At 39.5% G+C, this 22649-nt stretch overlaps 1 protein-coding gene across 3 annotated transcripts in view; it reads right to left on the bottom strand.

The window, feature by feature from the left end:
- Positions 1-22649, bottom strand: part of RAI14 (retinoic acid induced 14) — a 75876-nt gene that overhangs the window by 6603 nt on the left and 46624 nt on the right. For 2 of the 3 annotated variants that reach the window (XM_085326310.1, XM_085326307.1), the window contains exons 3-13: positions 12644-12732; positions 10899-10963; positions 8650-8707; positions 7808-7878; positions 6293-6399; positions 4170-4348; positions 3443-3471; positions 2331-2417; positions 1613-1699; positions 925-976; positions 489-607 (exon numbers count right to left, since the gene is read on the bottom strand). In XM_085326310.1, coding sequence (XP_085182436.1) covers positions 489-607; positions 925-976; positions 1613-1699; positions 2331-2417; positions 3443-3471; positions 4170-4348; positions 6293-6399; positions 7808-7878; positions 8650-8707; positions 10899-10963; positions 12644-12732 — 943 coding nt within the window. The remainder of the gene's footprint in view (positions 1-488; positions 608-924; positions 977-1612; positions 1700-2330; positions 2418-3442; positions 3472-4169; positions 4349-6292; positions 6400-7807; positions 7879-8649; positions 8708-10898; positions 10964-12643; positions 12733-22649) is intronic. The other variant, XM_085326308.1, reaches the window with a different exon arrangement.

Here is a 22649-nt window from a genome sequence, read left to right as displayed (position 1 = left end):
ATTTGTTACAAGAGAATAAGGAACTCTTGCTACGTTCTACAGAGATGAGCAATTAAAGCTCTATAGGATAAATTTTTAGAATACCTCAAAAACCAGCTGCTCCCATTTATCCACCTACAGTCAAAGAAAGCAGTAAGTGCCAAGCTCCTTTGAAAGTCTGGGCTGATCTCCATAAGGTAATAATCAAAGCTATGCAAATTAAAATTTTACTAACACAACTGTTAACAACATATTTAAGAATGTGGTTATCATAATAAACAAAGATATTCGGTAATTCATGGGAAAAGTGAAATCAAAACACTAATTTAGTCCTTTGGGGCAGTGTGTCCATGTTTTTCTTTTGTTTGTTTTGGGGTTTTTTTGTTTTTTTTTTTTACTAAAACAAGCCCTTTAAATTATCTTCACAGCATATCTCTTTAAAATGGTAAGCACTACTCTGTTCTGCTAACAGGCTAACAGATCACCAGAACAGCACAAAAATACACCACCTGTAATTTGTCCTGTAGCTCCTTGTTGTGTAATGTCAGAGAAGCGATTTTTGCTTGCATCAGCATAAGTAGATCTTGCTGGTCGGTGTCAGAACTTACATCCAATAAACTATCAGCACCTTGAGGGGGGAAAAACAAAAACTTTGTAAAGCTGAACTGATCCCACAGCTTGCTACATAGTGTGTCTTTTCAAATTAAGCCTTTTTTTCCATGACCACCTAGCACTGTGAACAGGAGAACTATTCTTAGACGTGTTTTCCCCCAAAAYGCATTAACTTGCTCAGATAAACAGGAGGTTTAGGTAGAGACTTGAAACTGCAAAAAGTTGCTCCTTATAGTTATCCCAAGTAGAAGGGCACAGCAGATTTCTGACCAGACTTCAATGCTTCATACCACCAAATTCAAAAATAAGGATCAAGATTATTGTTTACTTCACCTGTTGTGCTGTCGCTCAGTCTGTCTTTATTATTCAGGGGGCTGAATTCTTCCTGTTGGGACACCAGCAGACAACACATTCACAGAAAGCAGATGTAAAATTGCACAGTTCACAACGGCAGGTATAGGGCCGGATGAAGCATGTGGCCAATACTTCAAAATCTGCTAACAGCATTCAGCTGGGCAGTTCTCATTAAATGTCAACAAAATTGGGGCAACTATCCCACAGACAGTTTGGAAAGCTGCCGTCTTGTGATTAGAAAGTGCAATATATTGTAATTATTTAAAAAGGTGAAATCTTCAACACCATGAGGTAAAGATCAGACAGAACACACTCAACATTTTCTTGATGTCTTTTGGTGAAAGAGTCTCTACTTTTTGTATTGCACAATGCCACATACTTCACTGGCATTAGGTAATGAGCTCCCGTTAATAAAATAACACTTACTTTCATAATCATACTGCTAAGTACTAGCTTATGACTAATTCTACTACGTACTAACTGAACATAAATGTAATTTACAAAGCAAATGTGGATTATTTTGAAACAGGTTCCTTTTTTCTTTTTAATAGATTCCTTTCTAATCCTCAAAATTCAGCTAATTAATTCGCAGGAGATTCTGGACTCAGCAAATAAATTATTACAGTATTACACTTTCCTTCCCCAAGACTACTGTCAACTGTGATACCTTGCAGATTTGGTCAGCAAAGAAAGCCTGTCCTTTTCCAGTCATGGGAGTTGAAGCTGATGAACGTGGAGAGGACAAATCACTAAGCTGTAAAAGATTTTATATAAATGAGTATATGCATGCATACATGTGTGTAAATGTAACTATTGGTGACATGTGCCCACATATATACTAAAAAGTACTTTCCCCTATGCTACAATAAGTCATAACTCTGGGTTAGTATCAAAGAGCAGGTCTAATTATTCAGGGTCTTCTGAGCCAGTAGTACATACACAGTGTTGCTGTTATATGAGTAACATTTCTGTTTAACATTAAATATATTTGTTAAGCTCCATTTTGATACTATATCTATTTGTGCATTTTATTTTATTATATATTTCTACACATATGCACATACTGTGTATGTATATATGTATATTTAAAATACATATATTTACTTATGGAAGTCATCATAACCAGGAGACCTTCAACTTTCAATGGAAGAAGCATCCATATAGTAATTTATATAGCTGTATTTTAGATGATGCCATATTTCAAGTAATTTTCACTTTAACCAATGCATGTCTTTTTGGTGTCATCCCAATGTCAGAGAAAGCACTCACGATATAACAGGTGTAGAAGATAACAATGATAGGGCAAATCTAGGCTACATCATTCACATAATGCTCAAAATACTTCTTACCCCCTAAAAGCATCTCAGAATTGGTCTTTTCTTTACCTGAACAGGACTGATAGGAGGAGGTGGGGCTTTGCGTTTTTTTGGAGTTCCACTTCTTTCTGAACTTAATTTAGAGCCTTGATCATGCTGAAAGTTTCACCAGCCAGAGAAGGTAGGTTTGTTAGTTTGGTTAGTAAAGTTTGAGTAAGTTGTTTTATTAAAAATAAATATATATATATTATATATATATATAAATCCCACATTAATATCAACTTTAGCAGCTCATGCAGTGCCCTTTTTTCTTTTTTTTCTATCTAAAGACTACATCTTGATTAAAACGGAGATATTAAACATGCCTGACAATAAGACTCTGTCCCTTGGAAAACATGCTTCAGTGAAAACAAACAAGATTTAGTGAAAAAGCACAAGCTGACAATAGGTTTAGCACTAGTGATCTTAAAATTCTTCCATTCACTCATAGCCCAGTCATGCCGTTCTTAGCGGTACTGTCCTTCCTCTCCCTCAGCTTCTGCTTGGTGTCCCTGAAAAACCCACCTCAACTCAGAGGAGGAGTGACTCAGAGCATTGCACCCTCATCCACTTTCCAGCCACCAGCAGGACTACAAGACACCTGTGCTCCGAGATACCATGACACTAAATAAGACATGTAAGAAATGTATTTATCTGTTTAACTGCCTAAGCCTGCAGAAATTCTCCCAGACGCGGGTCTCCAGTAAGAAGTAACCAAGGATGAAGTTCAGTTACCCCTTTTTGGAAACACAGAGACCTTTTCTTGATTTTCCTCTCTATACTTTGAGGTGACAGGGAGTCCTAGAGCCAAGCTCCTGCAGTTACACACAAGAAATGGGGCACCCCTTCCCTGCAYGCGCGTGCACGCGCACACATAGACACGACTTCTCCTCTCTTCCTTTTCTCGCAGTGGGGGCTGCTGTCACTGCTGACTATTACAGAGGGAAATTAAATTTAAAAGCGATGTTTCTGAAACTCATTTCTTAAATGAACAACTAAAACCTTTCGCATTACAAAATACAGTTATTGGTAGCACATCTCGCTGTGGCACTCACTAGTGCTTGTATGCATGTCAATTACTAGTTTCTCAAAAATTTAGAAGCCTATACAGCCTGAGTATTTTCAAACAAAAAGTCAAATACCTGTTTTGCTTTAGTCGGTGACTTTGTATCTGTAATGTAGAAAAGAAGTGGCATTAAGAATGGCTATCAAGGAAAAAGTTATTTGCCATTCCTAACCAAACTCTCAGCTCTGCTTCCCACACCATAAATGTTTTGTTTGGTTTTTGAATTCGTGTTTGAAATCCAAGAAATATACATTAATTTTCACACCCCCTTTGAACTACATACTCTCTCTGCTTCTTTTTTTTTGTTTGTTTCATATTGAGATAAAAGTCTAAGGATTGTGATATTTCTGCTTCTACTACAATCTCTTACCATTCTTTCACATTAGGCTCCCACTTTGGAAACTCTTTTTAGCTTGACCATAAAGCCCTCTCTCTGCGTTACTTCTTTCTCTAAACCACCAACTGAGGAGCTAAAATGTTCCGTTTATTCCTTCACTTAACAACAGAAAATCTATTCCAAATTGCACACAAGACTTCACCACACTACTGCATCAGTTTACCTTTTCTTTCTCCAAAATATCTCTTTATGCCTTCCGCAGYACTTCATCTCACACTAGTTTTTACCGCATAAGCTTTTTATGGTGGAGACTGCAATTTGCCGTTTTGGGAAGGCACAGCCAGACCACCTTGAAGATGGCTTCTGAAATATTTTCAGGCTGCTTTAGGAAGTAAAATCGCTTATTGCTAAACATACAGCCAGGCAATTCAAAGTGACAAGCCGCAGATCAGCATCTCTTACATACCTGCTTCCTGAGAGATCTTTGATGACAGGAGATTCTGGATCCCTGTATTCTCGGAGAGCTTGGAGTAATGCAGGGCATTCTGTCCGAAGACATCTACTAAACTGACATCTGCACCTTTTCTAAGCAAGGCTTCCACGATGCTAAGGCTACCAGCTTCACAAGCCACCATCAAAGCAGTTCTGGACAAAACAAACACAGYGTAAAAATGTCAAGACTGTACTTTTTAAGCTGCAACTCTTTCTTTCAGGAAAAACCATGACAGTAACTAAGCAATGAAGTCCAAGATTTTATGAACACATATATTGACACATACCTGTAACTGTCATTTCTCACAACCACCTGCTCTGCCTCTTCTCCCCTTCCCTAAACTTCCCAGCTTGATCTTCTACAAAGACCTGTCATGCTTTGCACCCATCTCCAAATATCTCTAACAATGTGTTCCTGAACCCCAACGCAGGGCAGCTAGTCAGTGTCAGATCCTAGAATAACAGCAGCACACAGAAAGCACATGCTACATTACCTGTCTTTTTTAAGTGACTTGCACAGATTATCAGAGACATACAGAATACTTACAAACAAACAGAAAAAAAATACCTTTCAGGCATGCTCTAGCATCCCTTTGCTGCCTAGGCATGACAGTCTCATCTCCCCGAAACACGCCTAATAGGTTGGCCAAGTTCACCAGCAAAYACATTCCTCAGCACAGTTATAAAACTGAAAGGCTACTAGATATTACAACAATCATTTTATTGATAAATAAAAACCACACTCCAAGTGTGGCCTGTGGAAGTGGTGGCTGTTAYACTGTTGTGCTAAAAAAGTAGTGTCAAGTGGTAACTTGGGTAACATTGCCAAAGTCACGGGCATGGTTTCAGAAGACCAAAATAATTAGTGTTACCTGGACAAGACAGAAAGTTGGACATGCCATTTTCAAACATTTCCCCAACTAAACCTTCTTTTTTTCTAATGAAAAGCATGAACAGTTGTGTGAATACAAGATGCAAGWCTAATCTCCCTAGCAGAGGGAGAGTGGAAAAGGAAAATGGTATATTCCATGCTATATCATTTTCTTAGCTGCCACACACAGCATTAAAAAGAAAAAATCCAACTACTGGCATATCTGTGACAAAAACACTTTCATCCAATCAAGTAACAAAATCTCAACATTGTTGATTAAATGCTAATTAGTGAGAGGAAGGAAGAGGTCCTGGAGTGGTCAGCACTTCAAGTCCAAAGCACTGATGAGGCAGTTCAAACCAACCAAGGGAATAAAGCGGTTTTCTTTAGAAAGCTTAAATGAGAGACAACTCTAATACAACTTCGGACTGATATAAACCAAGTTAAGGCTCAGCCTTATCGTAGGTGTTGCCACAGAACAATATGGACACGGTATCTTACATAATAATAAAGATTGCAATCAGGTATAAGAGCCAAGTCATCTCAGTGACTTTACTTCTGCAGTTTCAATAACTGTTTATAAAAATTCAAAATTTTCAAATGACTTTAGTCATTATCACCATTATCAACACAAGTGCATTTTTCACCATAGGATGTTCCAGTCTGAACATAATACTCTAATGTGYGAGGTATCTATTAAGGCAACAAATCTCTAAATGGCACCTCTCTTATAAGGCAGCATCTCCAATATCAAAGTTTCACTGTATTTTCTCCTGCTGCTATCTTGCATCTGTGGCAGCATTATAGTAGAGAAAAGAGCCCCCATGGACGTCACTTGCAAGTAACATAGTTTTAGGACTTAAGTTGGAGAAACTATCTCATGCCGAAAACAGAGTAGTATTTAAAACTGGAACATTTACAAAACAATGAGCGCGTAAGTGCTATCAATCAGATTCTTGAAGAAAGGTTTTCCAAATGGCATTTACACCACTCTGGTAGCCCAAGGACTTTCTTATAGTCACAGGTAGTTTTGTAGTTAGCTAGTTTCCACTTCACATTTCCCTTTAGCCAGAATTCTGTAAGGCTTCTCAACAATCAGGGTATGCTCTCTGATACAAGAGGCATTAATACACATAATAGTGATTTTGGGAAGGATTCAGGAAGAAAGCTTCATCTGAGAGTCAACCTTAGGACAGAATTAACATGGTAATGTTAGTTTGCTGTACCTTCCGTTTTTGTCCCTAGTGTTGATGTCTGCTCCGTGATCCACAAGGTATTTGCAGACTTCCGTGTGACCATTTTGTACTGCAAGCAGCAGAGGTATGTTCCCATCCTAGGAACACATTTAGAGCAACTATGAACTATAATCCATCCACTTACAAGTATCACTTCAACAGTTAAAACTTCAGCTGTGAACTTTCCCTCTACACAGCACAAGCAAGGCACTACCAGTATATTTTCTTTGGGCAGCAAAAATGTAGTTGGGCTTACTTTAACTTACTGCTTGAATGCTAAGGATGGTATCAAACAGCAAAGCATGTGGAAYAGGAATGCCTTTTGCTCTCTGCAATCCTTTTGCTATTTGCTTAATGATATAAAATGATGATTTTGAAACTYTGCAATACCTTTGAACAGCTTCACAACAAAACTAAGAATTTTAACGAGGCATAAGGCAAAAATACATTTCATAGAACCATAGAATAACTTCAGTTGGAAGATATCTTTAGAGGTCATCTAGGATGTGTCCCCCACTGCCATCAACCCAAAGCAAGGTAAACTTCAAGTTAGTTTAGCTTGTTCAGAGACTTGTTCAGTCAAGTTTTAAGCATCTCCAAGGACAGAGATACCACAGCCTCTTCAGGTCCTAGTTCCAATGTTTGACCACTTTCATGGTGAGAAGTTTTCTTCCCTAAAACTGAATGGGAATTTCCCAATTTGGTCCACTGCCTAACTTGCAGCTGTTGCTTGTCATCCTTTTGCTGTGCACTTCAAAAAGGGGTTTTGCTCCATCTTCCCTATAACCTCTCATGATGTATCTCAGCACAGCTATAAGAAACTCCTATAGCATTTGTTCAGTCTTGAGAAGGTTATCTCCCTTTAAAATGTTTCTGCTAAAAAWTTTTAGAGCTAAACTTTGTGACTGATCCTTTAACAGAAAGGCCAGGTAGGAAGGTGATAGTCCAGAATCAAAAAACCCAAAGACATCCAAAACAAGTTGAATGTTTTTAAGCTCAGTATTTTGTCTGAATTCTATCAGGCTCCCTCCCGTTATCACCTGAGAACAACTGCATATTTCCCAAAGACCTGGTTGTTTGTAGACACTCAAAATACTCGATGTAATGACTCTGACCCTTTAGGCTACACCAACTTTACTTTTTTTCCCTTAGGTCTATCAAATTCTGGYCGAGCTTAATCAGCATTTCACAGAACTTGGCCATATAATGGGCCTTCTCCAAAGCCAGTGAATGTAAGATAGGTTTTGAATATATCAGAATGGATTCTAGTTGCTTGCACCAATCCCTCAATTTAATGGGTAGCGTATCCTACCTTTACTGTATTAGAGGGTGAGGTGCTTTTCCACCTCTGCTACRGCAAGCCACAAAAGGAAACTTTTTCTGGCAGAAAAATCCAAAATAAAATGTAAGAGGAGTACTGCTTTGAAGGGCTGCACCTGAGACTGACTGGAGGAGGGCGAAGGGGTAAAATCTACTTTGAATTGCAACGGGATAAGATGTACGTACCAAGTCTTTGATGTTAATTGGACATTTGTGTTCACATAGAAGTTGAACTACCTGAAGACAACCACATGCAGCTAAAAAAATAAAAATAAAAAGAAACATAAGCATGAAAGTTCATTAAACCCCATTTTTGAAATCTGTGTTGCATACTTCCAACCTGCAATCCTGCAGCATTACAGCAGGGTATGAGGAAAGCAAACTCAAATGTATTTCTCTTTTTAATAAAGGAGGAAGACTAAGAGGATTAACAGCAAGTTGTATACAGAAATAAAATTCATATTATATCCTTTCATGTTATTTTGAACTATGAATCTTTATGCCCTAAAATAAGAATCAGTTTAATCTTAGGTACACCAACTGATCTGCACGTGCAAGAGCGAACTTCTTAACTGTACGTTATCTTGAAATTCACTATTCATGATACTTATCTAGACAATATCTGAAAATTGYAAGTCATTAGGATGGACATGCATCACTCAGCTACTCAAGTTAGTCAAGCATATCTTAATTTTAAAAAGCTGAACAAGCTTTCAATGTTACATTAAAAATGCAGACATGTTGCTGCAAATCTGAGACACCAAGCTGGAAATAAAATTACAGACTAGTCAATGAAAGATGGCAAAACCCCCCCCAAAACCAACCAACCAACCAAAAAAGACATGATAGACTAGAAATAAATCCAACTTCAACATAGCTTGCCATTGTGTTAACTATTTTTCCAAACTATTTTCCAATCAGCAGAAACAGATTTGCCAGATTTATACAATCAGAACCTAAAAAGCTGAAGAGCTAGGTATAGCAAACACAACAAAATACATAACAAAGGTTTTCAGTAAAGAAGTTACCTGCATAATGTAAAGCTGTTTTCCCAGAGTTGTCAGTGCTGTCTGCTGGGCATTTACACTGCAGAGTACAGAAAGAAGAAAAAAAAAAATAGAGAAACATCAAGAAAATAAAGTATATGTTCGCTGCTAAAGACAGAGTGCTGAACATGTTTGAGAATAGTTCTATGAGCTATTTCAGAAAACGCAGTGAAATAAAATATTGATAAAAGGGACAGCTTTCCTCTCCACCAGTCTGATCTCTCCTGTCTTGGTAACAGTTTATACTGGAATTACAGAAATATCTCATAGAGAGAGAGCTATCTTAAAAAAAAAAAAAAAAGTTACAGTTTTAGAATATTTTACATCAAGAAATCAAAAAGTGAAGACTCTCTCTCTACTCCCCCAGAAAAGTTTCATATTTTACATTACAATAAGAGCTAAAGCAACTGTGCTCTAAGGCAATTAGTCTGAGTTATTTCAAGATTTTTTCAAAGGAAATAATGCTTCATTTTCATTTCTAAAAACTTACGCCTCTACAACTCAGTGATATTTTGCAGTATCTTTTAGCCAACAGTTGTTACTAACCAATCCAGAATTTGAAATAATAAATACAAAAATACCAAATTACAAATCTTTATCAAGACTTGCTTTGATAAAGATTTTAGTTTCAGTTTATATYGAATAAAAAAAGATACCATCCTGAAATAAAGGCTTTCTAAAAGACAAACATCAGAGTCTGCGGCTTTCAAATGCCGCACTTGCAAGATTTCTAGGTACAAGGTTTAAGAACGTTACCACATTCTATACAAAAATGCCAAGATTCTGCCTGTGTAAAATAATTTTCTAGCCTTTTTTAATTCAGCTTCACTGTGTTAGACATTCCTCACACATATAAAACAGCTTACATCACATAAAGCCAGTCCACAGAACTGAGGAAGTGATCCAAAGGGCATAAACAAATTGGAAAATGTTACCAATTATTTGGCACTTAAAACAATATGAACATTTCCAACTACATTTGCAATGAAATCAGCAAAATACCAATGAAAGCACTGTGTGGCTGTAGCTGATAAGTGAATGGATAAAACACAYGTACGTGCATTAGTTGCACAAAGAGTTGGTTGTGCGGCTGCATGYGATACAGCCAGTGACAGCTTGATGTCACTGTTTATGCTGCAAATGGGTCTGATTTAGAACTATTATATTTTTATAAAGAAATCCCAAAGAGAGGAGTCCTGGTGGCTAATGGTGGGCCCTTTCRAGGGTGCAGGACAGGGGAGTTGGCTTGCAGTGAGTCTGCAGGTGGAGGATTGGACCCTGTATGGTCAGAGACATTGACAGAGGTCACAGGAGACAGCAGAGAGCCCTGAGATCACTGTAGAACAGGAACTTGGAGGATAAGGTACAGGAAACATTATTTTTCTGTACAACTGTGCTCTTGAGCAGTGCTAATTTGTATGCTCATTAGTTCATCCATCGTCTCAGCCATAGTTTCACTGATAATTCCAAGCTCCTCTGAAAAATCCATTGCTCTGATCACCTCCATCACCAAAACTCACCTGGCTTTCTGAAAGGGAAGACAGCTGAGATGGACAATATCTCTCCTTGTTTGCTAGCACACATCTTCAGCCCCGATATCATTGAAGTCTTCTCTCCATCTCCTCTTTTTGTTTTCCTTTTCTCATCCTTTCTACCCCCTTTCTAAGCTCTCACCGCCCTTTGCCTTGTTTCACTGAGGATTCAAGTATGCATGGTATTTTCTGTATTTTATCACTGAACTACTTCAGTTTCTTCTCTCTCTGACTCTAAACTTGACAGACATTTCTATAGTCAACAACTGATTCTTTTAAATCGCATAGGCAGAAAACATTCCAGCAGATCAATGCCAAAGTCCCACCACAAACAAAAAATTCTTCCCCTACATACCTCTTAATGCACTTGCTTCCAAAGCATCCAACCACACAGACAAAAGATAGGAAATTAGATAGCAGCTGCACTCTGCTTGAATCCATCCCTGCTATGTCAGATCAGCTGCACCAAGAAAAACGAGGTTGCTGACCACTTAGCGAGGATACCTGACTCTCTGTCACCCATTCACACAGTGCCGAAAGGGTCTTAAAGGCAAGCACCTTTCTTAATTGTAAGGAGAAAGAGAGCAACAACATAGGACTGTTGTGCAGACTGTTAGCACGGAATACATCTTTCAGTATCCAGTAAAGAGAAATCAAAGAAAACCTTCAAGATTAAAACGAATTTAATTTTTACTTTACCTGAAGAAGTCTCTTAATGCAATCAGGGTGGCTGTTCTTTGCTGCAAGATGTAAAGCACTGTGCCCTAAGTCAATAAAAACRAAGCAAATTAAGCATTCAATCACTCCAAAACACAGGAATAAACTCTTCCACAACAAAGGTAAGATTATGAATTCTCTCTCTTGTCCCTATCACAACACCAGAAAAGATAAGGTAAAATAAAATAAATGCCTGCATCAAGCAGAATATTGTTATGACTGACTGCTGTGCAGGGAGGTACCACAAAATAATCTTAATGTCTAAATTTGTACATAGGAACCACAGAAACACTGTGCCAAACTACCTCAGCAGAAGTCAGTCTAAGATTGTTTCTGATGAGTGTGGGGACAGATGCTGTGCAGTTACATTTTGTTTCTTAAAAAACAATTCTTCCTTATTCATTCCCCCTTGGAAGGAGATATCTGTCATGCATCTTCATGATTTCTGCCATTTTGCAATGAAAAAGGAACCCAGTGATAAAAGCAACAACAGCCGAATTTGCTAGTTACCCCTATAACAAATTCGTATCATTTGTGGATTGCACAAAAAAAAGTAGATACACAAAAAACATGTACCTACTTTGGATTACATCTTACAGACTCCCTTTTCTGTTAATTTATTCAGCTTCTATGAGCTCATATTTTGCTGTGTAATACAGTGAATGATAGACTATGATGAAAGATTGCAGTATCTCCTCTGGTTTCATCTACAGAGCAACTGCAAGCTAAAAAGGCCAAAGCAGCAAAAGAGTACATTATCCTTGAAAGGAAGAAAGAAGGAGTCAAGATTTAGTGCTTGATACAGACAGTAGAGAACAGAACAGTACAGAAAAGGCTTCTCCTATGGAACCAAATGCTGGGGTGACACTCTCAGGAGAGAGCAGGCAACAAAGAACTAATAAAACCTGAGGCAAAATTAAGTATGAATTCTGGATAACAGTGCCCTTATTCTCTTATCATTATATGTATAACTTGAATAATTCTTCCAGCATCCCAAACGCTTCCGTATGGAGGCAAATCATTTCACTGTGCAAAAGAATTCCCTAGGGCAGCAATGGTGGCGAAAACGGACACAGTGAATCCAGCATTTACAGCTCATTACTGGAGAGACACAATCCTGATAAGGSTCTAGGCTAGCCAGAGCTGGGCATGGTTTCTACAGATGTGTCAACTGAAATCTAATCAGATGAGTCTGACTGTTTCAAATGCAGCTTCTATCATTCTCCTAGTGGAGCAGTTATTAAAGGATAGGTCTTTTGAGGGCTGAAACAGCACACTTAATAGCTCTTAGCTCTGCTTTGTCCTGTATCAGATATTTTCTCTATATCATAATCCTGAGGAAATGTCTTACTGCAATTCCTGTACAGTTAATGGAGTTAATAGCTTGGACACACATAAAAGCAACAAATTAAGATCTTGATTTAATTTATGCAAAGCCTCAAATGAAATTAACAGGAAGAATTTTTAATGTAGAAAAGTCATGCTACTATTTTGCAACTGGTGTCCAATGTAATGCTGACCTTTATACTGGTAAGACAAAAGTTTCCAAGGGCTTAGGATCTGCAATCTCTACTCAGAAAACCAGGGACATCTGAACCTGCAAATGGTACAACTGCTTTTCCTACATTAGGGAGGAAGAAGCAGTGCCATTATTTGCACAACCAAGAACTATATAGGCAAATTTAGAGTGTCATGTTACATGGGTAGGGAGGTCTAGAGTGGCATACCTGCACCATCTTGKGCTGTCACATCTGCACCATGTGTCACCATGATCCTGAGGCATTCTGCATGCCCTTTAGTGGCTGCCAGGTGAAAACTGGAAGAGAACATTTATATGTCACTTTCTTTTATTAAGACATCATTTTGCCTTCATTCACAAACCCAGTGTTGGCAAGTTCTCTCCTCCCTGTCCTTAGATCTTCTGGCACCCCTCCACTGCTTCCCAAGAAGATAGTAGCTCTGAAAGTGAGAAGGCAAATTCAAAACGCTTTTGTATTCTTATTTTTACACAGGCACGTGCTTCTATTCCCACCCAATTTCTAAACTAGCGGCCCCAGAGATGTAATATATCCCTACAGAATGTCTGGGCTTGGGGAGTTACTGAAAGAAACATTCACAAAGACTGACTTGGTCCTCGGCAGTCTGCTCAGCCTGATCTCCCTCTCTCAGTGGACAAAATTTGGTTTCTCTGAAGGCAATTCAGTTTCTATATTAACCTAAATCACTCTTCTGCTTCTGAACTGTCCTTTATAGAGTCGATCCTTCTTCACTGCAGATGGAAAAATCAGTGTTTGTGAATACCCCCTGGCGGAATCAAAGCTACTGGGTATTTGTGAGACTGTGCTAGAGATGCATTCTTTCAGCTTTTGGTTTTGCTTTTCACCGCAAGCATTTGCTTGTTTGAACAGTTCAAAATTGTAGAGGTTAACAACCACACCACAGTAGGAGCCACACAACAGCACCGATTACTAAAGGTTTAATTACAGAACAGACCAATGTTGAAGTTACGCTGTATTCAAGCCTTTTTACAGCTGAAAGTTCATTTTTGAAATCCTTGGCACCTCAAGATTCACAGAAACAGTCCTACACATACGCTRCTGACTTGCATTAAGATGAGAAGCAAAGATGAAGAAAAAGCTTTTGAAAATGGAAAAGTTCATATCCCCACAATGCATGTCTTATCCACTCAGGTGAGTTTAAAGACATGGACACAGCAGAGGTGGATGTATTACTCCCCATGGTCCTACTAGGAAACAGCTCTGCATATCAAGCTGATCTCAGTGGAAGTAAGGTAAGAAAATAAATTCTAAAAACACTTTCAATTACTATTAAATTGTCTACAAAAAGTTTGGACCTTCATGAACATGCCCCAAACTAAAAAAAGCCAGTATYCCAGGGGTATTTTCTAGTCTTATACAAGAGATGCTCATTCTTACCATCGTGCACCGCTGTGTTAAAGGAAAGTTCCCTGAGAATCTCGAAGCAGTGTAACAGAGCGCATACACACACAAACTGCTGCGTTTAAGAGTTTATATTTTGGACAATTGCTTCCTTTAAATGTTAAAAACTTGACACCAAAAACAGCCTAGGAAACTGGGAATAACAGGCATGGCTGAATTCCTGGCACAGAGCATGTGCACYGCAATGCTAGGCTTCTCTATGCCGCAGACTTTCCTTTGCCACCTTCTTGAAAATCTAGCAGAGATGACGACCTACAGACAAGACCTCGCAAAAAGCTGAGAATGAATGCAAACAGGAGAGCACCTGCCTAGAGTGCTGTTTGGGTCTCCCGGAGCAGAGTCCTCTGTCAAGCACAGCAACAGCCCCGCTTCCTCCGAGGAGCCCTGCARCAGCAGGCAGGCAGCGCTCAAGCGCTGAGCCACTCGCTGCAGAAATAAAAATACCCTGTGCGCTCATCCTCACCCTTGCTCCTGCAATAAACAAACTGAAGAGTTAACACTTTTGAGAACATAAAAAGCACTGCTGCCGGCTGTTCTGCAGGCATTCAAAAACAAAACTTTATGTACTTGGTGACCAATGCAAAGTTATAAACATTTTCCTTTAGAGAGGAGGTTTCTCAAGGTCTGGGAAAATGGCTGGGGGCAGAGAGGTGGAAAAGGATTCTGATAAATTCCAACACCTCTAATTTAACYGACACAGCATACCAGCAAATACTGAAACCTACTTAGACATATTTGTATGGATGTGCAATACAAAGTCACTCAAAGATTAGGAAGGTCACGAAGCACACACTTGGCTCGCTTACATTTGACAAAATTCGTAACAACAACAAATACATGAATAATAATAACCGTCTAACAGGACATTAAGGTTTTTACAGACAGATTGTGTAAGATGGTGCCAAATGCAACAAAAGTACACAAGTGCAAAAGAAGTTTTATTTAGACAAAACTAGACTGCAAAGAAAGCATCAAAGAGGGGAAAAAYTTGTTTCAGGCTCTGCACCCATGAATACATCAATCTCACCAATGCAAACGATTCCCAAGGCAATTCTCAACAAGTCATCACATACAGATGCTTAGTTTCAGGCTGCCAAAATTTTTGCAAGTAAGAAAAGACTGATTAAAAATATTGCTTCTTTCAGATTGATRGATGAAAAAAATATCATCTGTAAGCAGCATGAGTTGTATAAAATACCAGAGAATATGTTTGAAGGATGCAACGATGTAATGAGGGCAAAAATATGGAAACTATCTGGAGACTCCCATGAAAGGAAAGGATGATACAGTTTAACTCGGGGTCAGTTATGCAGTAGCCTAAGCCGAACTGTGTTAGGATGCTAAAGCTCCCTCCYATCACTTGCTGCATACTCCCTCCCTCTCTCCCTCCTTGTACTGTTACCATCTCTCCTGCTGGCAGATTTTAGAGCCAATAACCAAACCCCACACACTTTCTTCTTTTTTCTTTTTAAACTCCAGTAGTGGACACTGAGGGCTGTTGTGCAGCAAGGGAGGCTCTCAAAACAAAGAAGCCTRCAGATGTTTATTTCAGTATAGAGTAATTCTTTACCAGCTAAATAAACYTTTTGAAAATATTGGAGGCAAAAGTTGCAGGTTTCCAAATGCTGGAGTTCTCACCATCTGGAAGCCTTGAGCCATGGTGAATTCTACTTGCATCTTCCATGAATAAACTTCCTTTTAAATGAAAGCAAACAAGTTTTCCTCCCGCTTCCTGGTTGTGCAATGACTTAAGCAAACAAAAACAAACATGTAAGGCTTGATTTGGAGCAAGGGCTGCACTGAAGGTTAGAGTCTCGCTTAGTCTAAAATCCCATTCCAGCATACTTCATTTTCCCTTCACAAAAGAGAAGCCTGTTGCTACCACTTACAGCCAAACATCTTGATAACTCAGACTGGACTGAACTGATTGAGGTAGATTACTTCATTGCTGCAAAACATTTCTAGGGTTCTCAWGTGTCAGGGTGGTCTTTTACTATTGTCTCCAAACCCTTCAACGCAAGAGAGCTGCTACCCTCCCATGGTTTCCAACTGGATCTGGACATAAAGCAAGTCTGCATTTGAAACTTACCTGTGCTACAGCCAACWGTTTTTGTCCCACTGGGAACGCAGAGGTCCCAGAACCACTCAGTCCTTACCAAGGTTCAACGGGAAATGGCATTCTTCAGAAAGCCCATAAAGTCCGGGTGGAGAAAACAGGCATGAGAGTAAAAGGGAACAGCAAAATTTCATTTGATTTGGGGTCAGCTGGAAAATCATCACCCCAGAGTCCTGGCAGGTTCAATTTTCCCTGCCCAGAAACCTCGTTCAAATAACATTTTCAATTGCACTAACAGCAAGATGGCGTTTATGAATGCTTGGTGATTGAACGAGTATACAGCTGCATCTGCCATCCCTCAACTAGTTGCAAACACCACATTTCTTACAGATAGGAAATAGCAACTGGTAAAGCACTTACCACTATCCTAAATAAGCCTGTCCCTTTTTCAGGGCAAAAGATTTTTTCCGTGTTTTAGTTATAAAGCCAAGAGGCAAGGGAACAGAGACTTCCTCAATCGCTGTCTGACAGACAGAGCACAAGAGTTCAGATAAAGCTGGTCCTTGCTAAGAAGAGGCTGAGAGTGAGCATTTCCAGAAATTATTCAAACGCCAGACAGTCTAACCCATAAACAGAAAAGCATTGTAATTTTCACTATTTAGCTCATATAAAGCATTTCTTTACATGTAATTTTATCATTAGTAGTAGAACAGAATTAATCCTGCATTTATAGGTTAGTCTTGTAAAATATGGGGGTAAGTGAGCTCGTGGAGGAAAAGTTAGCAATAGAGTGTGGGTCTGCTGAATCCATGTTCTCTGCTTAACCATTTACAGAGCTACATCCTGCATAGCTGATCACAATCCTCTTACCAAATGTTATTTTGACAGCTGGCTTAAAACAAGTGGGTGGTCCTTACAGCTAGGGAAAATACCACAGAAGTAGAGTGGAACATGATGAAATAAGAATCAATAAATAGGAAGTCTTAACTTAAAGCACTAACCTTCTAACACCAGGAATGTTTTATTTGTGAAAAGAAAAAATGAAACAATAATTAAAAGAAAGGTTATTGGGGGCTCCATCTCTGTTTGGCAGGGTCATCCTCAAAGAGTTGTTCTGGGGTAGAATTAGTGATCTCGGCTGCACAGAATTTCTCCAGGGCTTGAAAGTAGTCTGATACGGTATTTACTGAAATCTAAAGCAAATAAGCAGCATGGTTGCATTACGGATGCTAAATGAATAGAAAACGGCAAATACAACATGATAACAGGCACAAAACGAAGTCAAATTCACATACRAGCCATATACTGCAACATACTATTGTTCTCTGCCATTTTAACCTGAGTGCTCTGAAAATATTTTGAGTGCAAGAATGTTTGAAATACACTGTGAACTCAAATACACTTATTGTCAAGGTTTATTTTGAGTAAAAATATCCCTCCCCAAAGCAGATCATTCTTCTTAATTTTCTAATGTACGTCAACTCTTTGTTGAATTTCAAAAAGTCTGCCTTGTCTGCCAGCAGCTTCGTGATTTACAGTTTCCTGACTGACCGGTACCTTCACACAAATAAACAAGATAGATAAAATAAAGATACAGAGCTGCTTGGAGCCTCTGTAACGCTGATTAAAAAAAAAATATTGAAGTGGAAGACATTCAGCTTCTTCTGCTACCAGGCCAGACAGGCAGGGGATTTGCCAAACCATCTCAGCCAGGAAGAGACCCACTGATAATCTGACTGCTCTTCTGCACTGAGTTGAATTTTTTCACCTTTTGGAGGCAGCATCTGGTTTACAACAGCTACAGTGATTTCACAGGCACCACTACTCCTCAAACTACCCTCCAAGTCAGTCAAAGCCTCAACGTCCACTTCAGTAACACCAGCAATAATAAAGATATTAGATGGTATCTGGCTCTTGATTGTTTTCCAACATAGGCTGGGCAGGCAGCAGAAGTGCTCGAATGTGCTGACACGGGTGAGAAGAGCCACGAGGAYGACGAGAGCAGCACATTCTGTGCATAAGAACTGCCTGCAATCACTCAGGAGCAAGTTCGAGGTAGTCTCCTCCGGCATGTAGTGAAACGACCCACAATTACAGAGGAATAGTTTATTTCTATCTTAATGGACTGGGATTTCATCAGCAGAGAATCAATGACAAAAGTAAGCTTGTTAAACAAGAAACTTTTGACGCATCTTGTGGAAAAAACAGTTACCATCAAATYTGAAGACGGGCGAAAGGCCCAGAACAGAACAGAAACAGGAGGCATTTCTGCCTTTCTCTACCAACCTGGACAGGGCTCTCTGCAGAGCAGCAACTTTCTACTACCGCAAGGATTACATTTCCATGACCAGCACATGCTGATCCAGCAGCCTGGTACTGCCTCTTCCTTGCAGGAGCCCAGGAAGGTACCTGGGAGGAAAACAACTTGAAAACTAAAGCAACTTTTCCCTGTTTCATCACACAAGCATAGGAGCACCCCTGCCAGCGCAAGGGAAGGAGCAGGGCTGTCACCAACCTCAACTCAGAGCAGTTTCGGCCAAGGTGGAATTTCACTTTAAAACTAATAACTAACACTAAACCCTAGGYGTTTTCTTGTGAAGGTCACTGAATTCTTATCTTTCCCTAATTGCATTAAGAGACAGCCATTCGTTTCAGAAGATTTATGTCTTAGGAACAGCCAGGTATGCAGCTACAGAGGAAATTTGGCCAAAGCTCAGTACTGGCAAGCCTGTCAACACCAACTATCTCAAGATACACTATCCACCTTTAACCCAAGAGAGAGAAAAAAAGGTCTTGACTCTTCATTAATAGAGTCCTTTCTTATCCGTTTTACCCGAACATGAAAACGACAATGGCAGATTTCAGAAATACCAGTTTAAATCATCTGCATCGCACTGCTGCCCTTGTTTCAAACTGTGTCTGGGAACTGATGCCTTAAGGCTTTTCCTTCCCCGAGTTCCCAGACCAGAAGGTCCAGGAACGGGAGTTCCGTACACTGGCATTCCCACACGAAAAGGGCAGAGTGGATCAGCTGCAAGGTGAAAACCAATTCAAAATTGAGACAGAAAGAGACAAACAGACTGCTCGACATCACCAGATAAATCCTGATGAAGATGCATTTCAGTTGCTATAGACATTTATGTATTACAACTTCAGAGATGCCCTGGAGCACCAGTGGATATCACAACAAGCCCACAGAGATTTGCTTTCCAAATCAGAGATCAGCTTAAACACAAGTCCAAAATCTACAGGTAATGCTATGAGTATTTACTGGATCCTTATTTCTGTTAAGCAAATGAAGGTCAGAATTTCACACTGCAGCCATTTCATTTTCTCCTAGGAAAATTTTTAAAAATGGGGCTGTTCATTAAATGCAGGCAGTCCATATCATGCTCTTGTCAGACACATGCACACACCCGCAAGAGTGTGAAGATTAGCACAGGAAAAACAGTTATACAATAGATTTTTTTTTTCCAAGCTAGGGTTGGCATCATTACAAATCCAGGGAATTAAGTGTTGTGAGTTTTAAAAGAAATTCTCTTACCCAAAATGAACAAATAATTTTTAAGGAGTTCAACAGTTCTTTTACTGCCTGCTCAGCTGCAGTAAAGCATTAAAAAAAGTTCGATAACTTCCACTGTRGCAGTATATGTCTAATCTGTATCTTTTAGGTACTGTCTTTTGTCAGAACTTCAGTTTAATGTCAGCTTCAACTTCCCAACACACCAACCTGTGCAATAAAAAATTGCCAAGGATGGAAGTTCAGACAGTAGGAGGCACCCATTGAAAGATCTGARAATAAAGCACCACAGGAAAGTAAACCTAGATTATACTGAAGCTATTCCTTCAACTGGAAAATAAATTGTGGTTTATTTTTTTAAAACAAGACAAACATCTAGGTTAGTATATACCATTTGTCTTAAAAACAGTGCACCCTTTCCTCCCCCAGATCTAAAGCCCTTCAAAAACCTCCCCCCTCAAAAAAAAAAAAAAAAAAAAAAAAAAAAAAATCTCCTGCTGGCTTGCTAAGAAACACCGTTGAAGGTTGCCAGCTAACACTTATTATCTGTGCACCCATGGATAAAAAGTGAACAGACCTCACAATTCAGAATGTGAACCTCCTTAGGTATCATAAGAACAGCATGTCTTTTGGATTAGAAACCAGGGCAAAACCAGAGGGTTACAGATAGAAAAGACCTTAAAAAGAAAGAAAGAAAGAAAAAAAAAAAAAAAAAAAAAAANAAAAAAAAAAAAAAAAAAACAACGATCAGTCTACAGGAGTTACAGTACATGCTGCACTCCCAGAATCAGTTACTTAGAGTGCTCTGAAGATTTTTGCTGAGAGCAGAAGGCCACTAGTTAGTAAGCAAGAAACACAGGCCAGAAGAGACAGCTGACAACACTAAGTATTTCGGGCTTAGTCCAACCCCTTATACAAGAATGAGATTTTTCCAAGTCGACAAATCTGGAAAAAATAGCTGATTTCTTTCCCAGCCACTTACGCTGCTGCTGAGAGAGCACAAAGAAAACTACAGACGTACTTGGCCACTCAGCGAAGTCATCAGGAACGCAGAAACATGGCCTGCTGGTTCTACTCCGAGCCATCTAAGACACACCGTTAAAGAAATTTCCCCTTACAGATACAAACGTGCAAGGAACAAACASAGTTTTGGACCAGCAGATGAAAGCTCTGGGTCCCCCCATCAGCCTCTTTCTAGATTTGTAAGTGAGCTGCTACTAACATTTTCTGGAATGCAGACACCAAGATGTTAGGAAGGAAGGTGACATAAGCAGGTGTGAATTTATCTGCAAGTGTGGGATTTTTTTCCCCTCTCTCCCTCTTACTACCAGCCACTCTAAAGTGAAGTGATGCACAAGCCTGCGTCCTCCCCTCCTCCGTACGAACGCGAGGCKGCATCTGCCCCCAACACACACAAAACCCTCTGGCAAACCCCCACATGCTTCTTGTACGTTAGCATACATCCTGGAACAACTCTCAAGAAAATACTGTTTTCACATAAAGTTTCCAGCCTTGCCTCATAGCACGAAGAATCTTGTTTCCATCATGCACACCTCAAGGTACAGGCCATTAATAACAGGCAAGCCTGCTGAACGGCTGCTTTCTTAATAGGAAGGAGGCAATTGCATCATGCAGTTCAGGAGCTGGCAAGCTACAGACCCCTGATTCTAGCCTTCAAACTCAGCAAAACTATCTACCCAGCTGCTCTTCAGAGAGATTTTTTGGGATCCCCAGAAGCCTTATATTTTTCATTCTCAGGTTCTGTTCCAGCAGTTCCATTTTCATACGCAGTTTTCTTTGGCAAACACTACCACCACATTACAAACTCCCACTTCAGGTCTGAAACATATAGCCTTTTCTCACATCTACCATTAATTGTAAACGTAAGTGCTCACAATTTCAATTTGTTATATGAAGTCTCCCGCAGAGTGCCCATTTTTAAAGGCCCTCAACAGCAATGCTTAGCAAATTACGACAGAGACTCTGCTAAGGGCCAGCTTCAAGGCACTCCTAGGTGTTGACAGAAAGCCTGAAGTTTTGAAATGCTACTTTTATTTTGGGTGTTACAGGGTAGGAAGACAGAGAAACTGAAAGATACAGTGAAGCTGAACACCACTCAAAAAGTTTAAAGAACCTAGAAACAAGTGCAGTGTCACCTGTGCCTCTAAAGCCAAGCTCAGAGAGCTGAATGGAAGTAGAAGAGAAAAAAAACTCCTTCTGTTTCTTCCAAGAGACATCCTACACTTATAGCCCAAAAGGTGCACAGTTAGCTTTTCAATATATATGCTTTCTGATGACTTCTTAGCATTGGATGAAACTGAAACCCCTGAGGATGCCACAGAATGATTTTCATAATTTCCTCCTTGAGTTAGGTAAAACCAGCTATGCTCAATCCATCTGCTGCCCTTAGAAACTGCTTGCGAGGACATATAAAAATATGTTAAAATCAAGCTAAACAATGAGAGTAAAGCCTAGCATCTACCCCAACCCCCCCCCCAACACCTGCTTGGTATTGCTGCTGATGCGCCAACAAAAGCCAATAACTACCTTGCTACATGAAAAGTCATGAAATTAGAGGAAGGAAATCCTAAAGCATGTTAACATAATGAGAGGCCAGAAAAAGGCTGAAGAAAGCAGAGAACGACTTTGGTAAAGGTTAATCTAATGCAAATATTTTTGTTGCATGAAAATCCAACAAGGCTTAGGAACTGCATGCAATGCCTCAAGATCCAAGAAGCATGGAYACCACTACTGCGATAGCTCAAAGCTCACTACTAGGATAGGACAAAGGATAGCTCAGGGTACGTTCTCTGAATTTTCTGTGACTTAGTGTCAGGTTTGAAGCAACAAAACTGTTTTTTTTTTTTTTTTAAATCTGTGTAAGGTTAATTTCTCTTGCTTWATGGAGAAATGAAAAACTAAGTGCAGTAACATGTACATGCACAACAGAAGTCATATGCACTAATGACATGGCGTCATGGSTATCAACTTTCTGAAGGGGGATAGGGACTGGAACTGGAACATGGACATGTGCAAGAAGTAGCAGCCAACTTTAGCGCTTTCCTGTGTTTTGCATTTATTATTTTCCTAATGAAGGGTACATCTGCAAAGCAGGTAGCAAAAAAAAGATACATAAGCCAGATAAACAAGCAGCCATCAGCACAGTCGACTGTCTTGGACTTCATTTTAGAGCTAAA

This window comes from Rhea americana, unplaced genomic scaffold (genome assembly GCF_003343005.1).
Source record: "Rhea americana isolate MKP2758 unplaced genomic scaffold, rheAme1 scaffold_13, whole genome shotgun sequence".
In the NCBI taxonomy this organism is placed as follows: domain Eukaryota; kingdom Metazoa; phylum Chordata; class Aves; order Rheiformes; family Rheidae; genus Rhea; species Rhea americana.
Note: the sequence above shows the minus strand (reverse complement) of the source record. Positions and strands in the feature narration are given on the sequence as shown.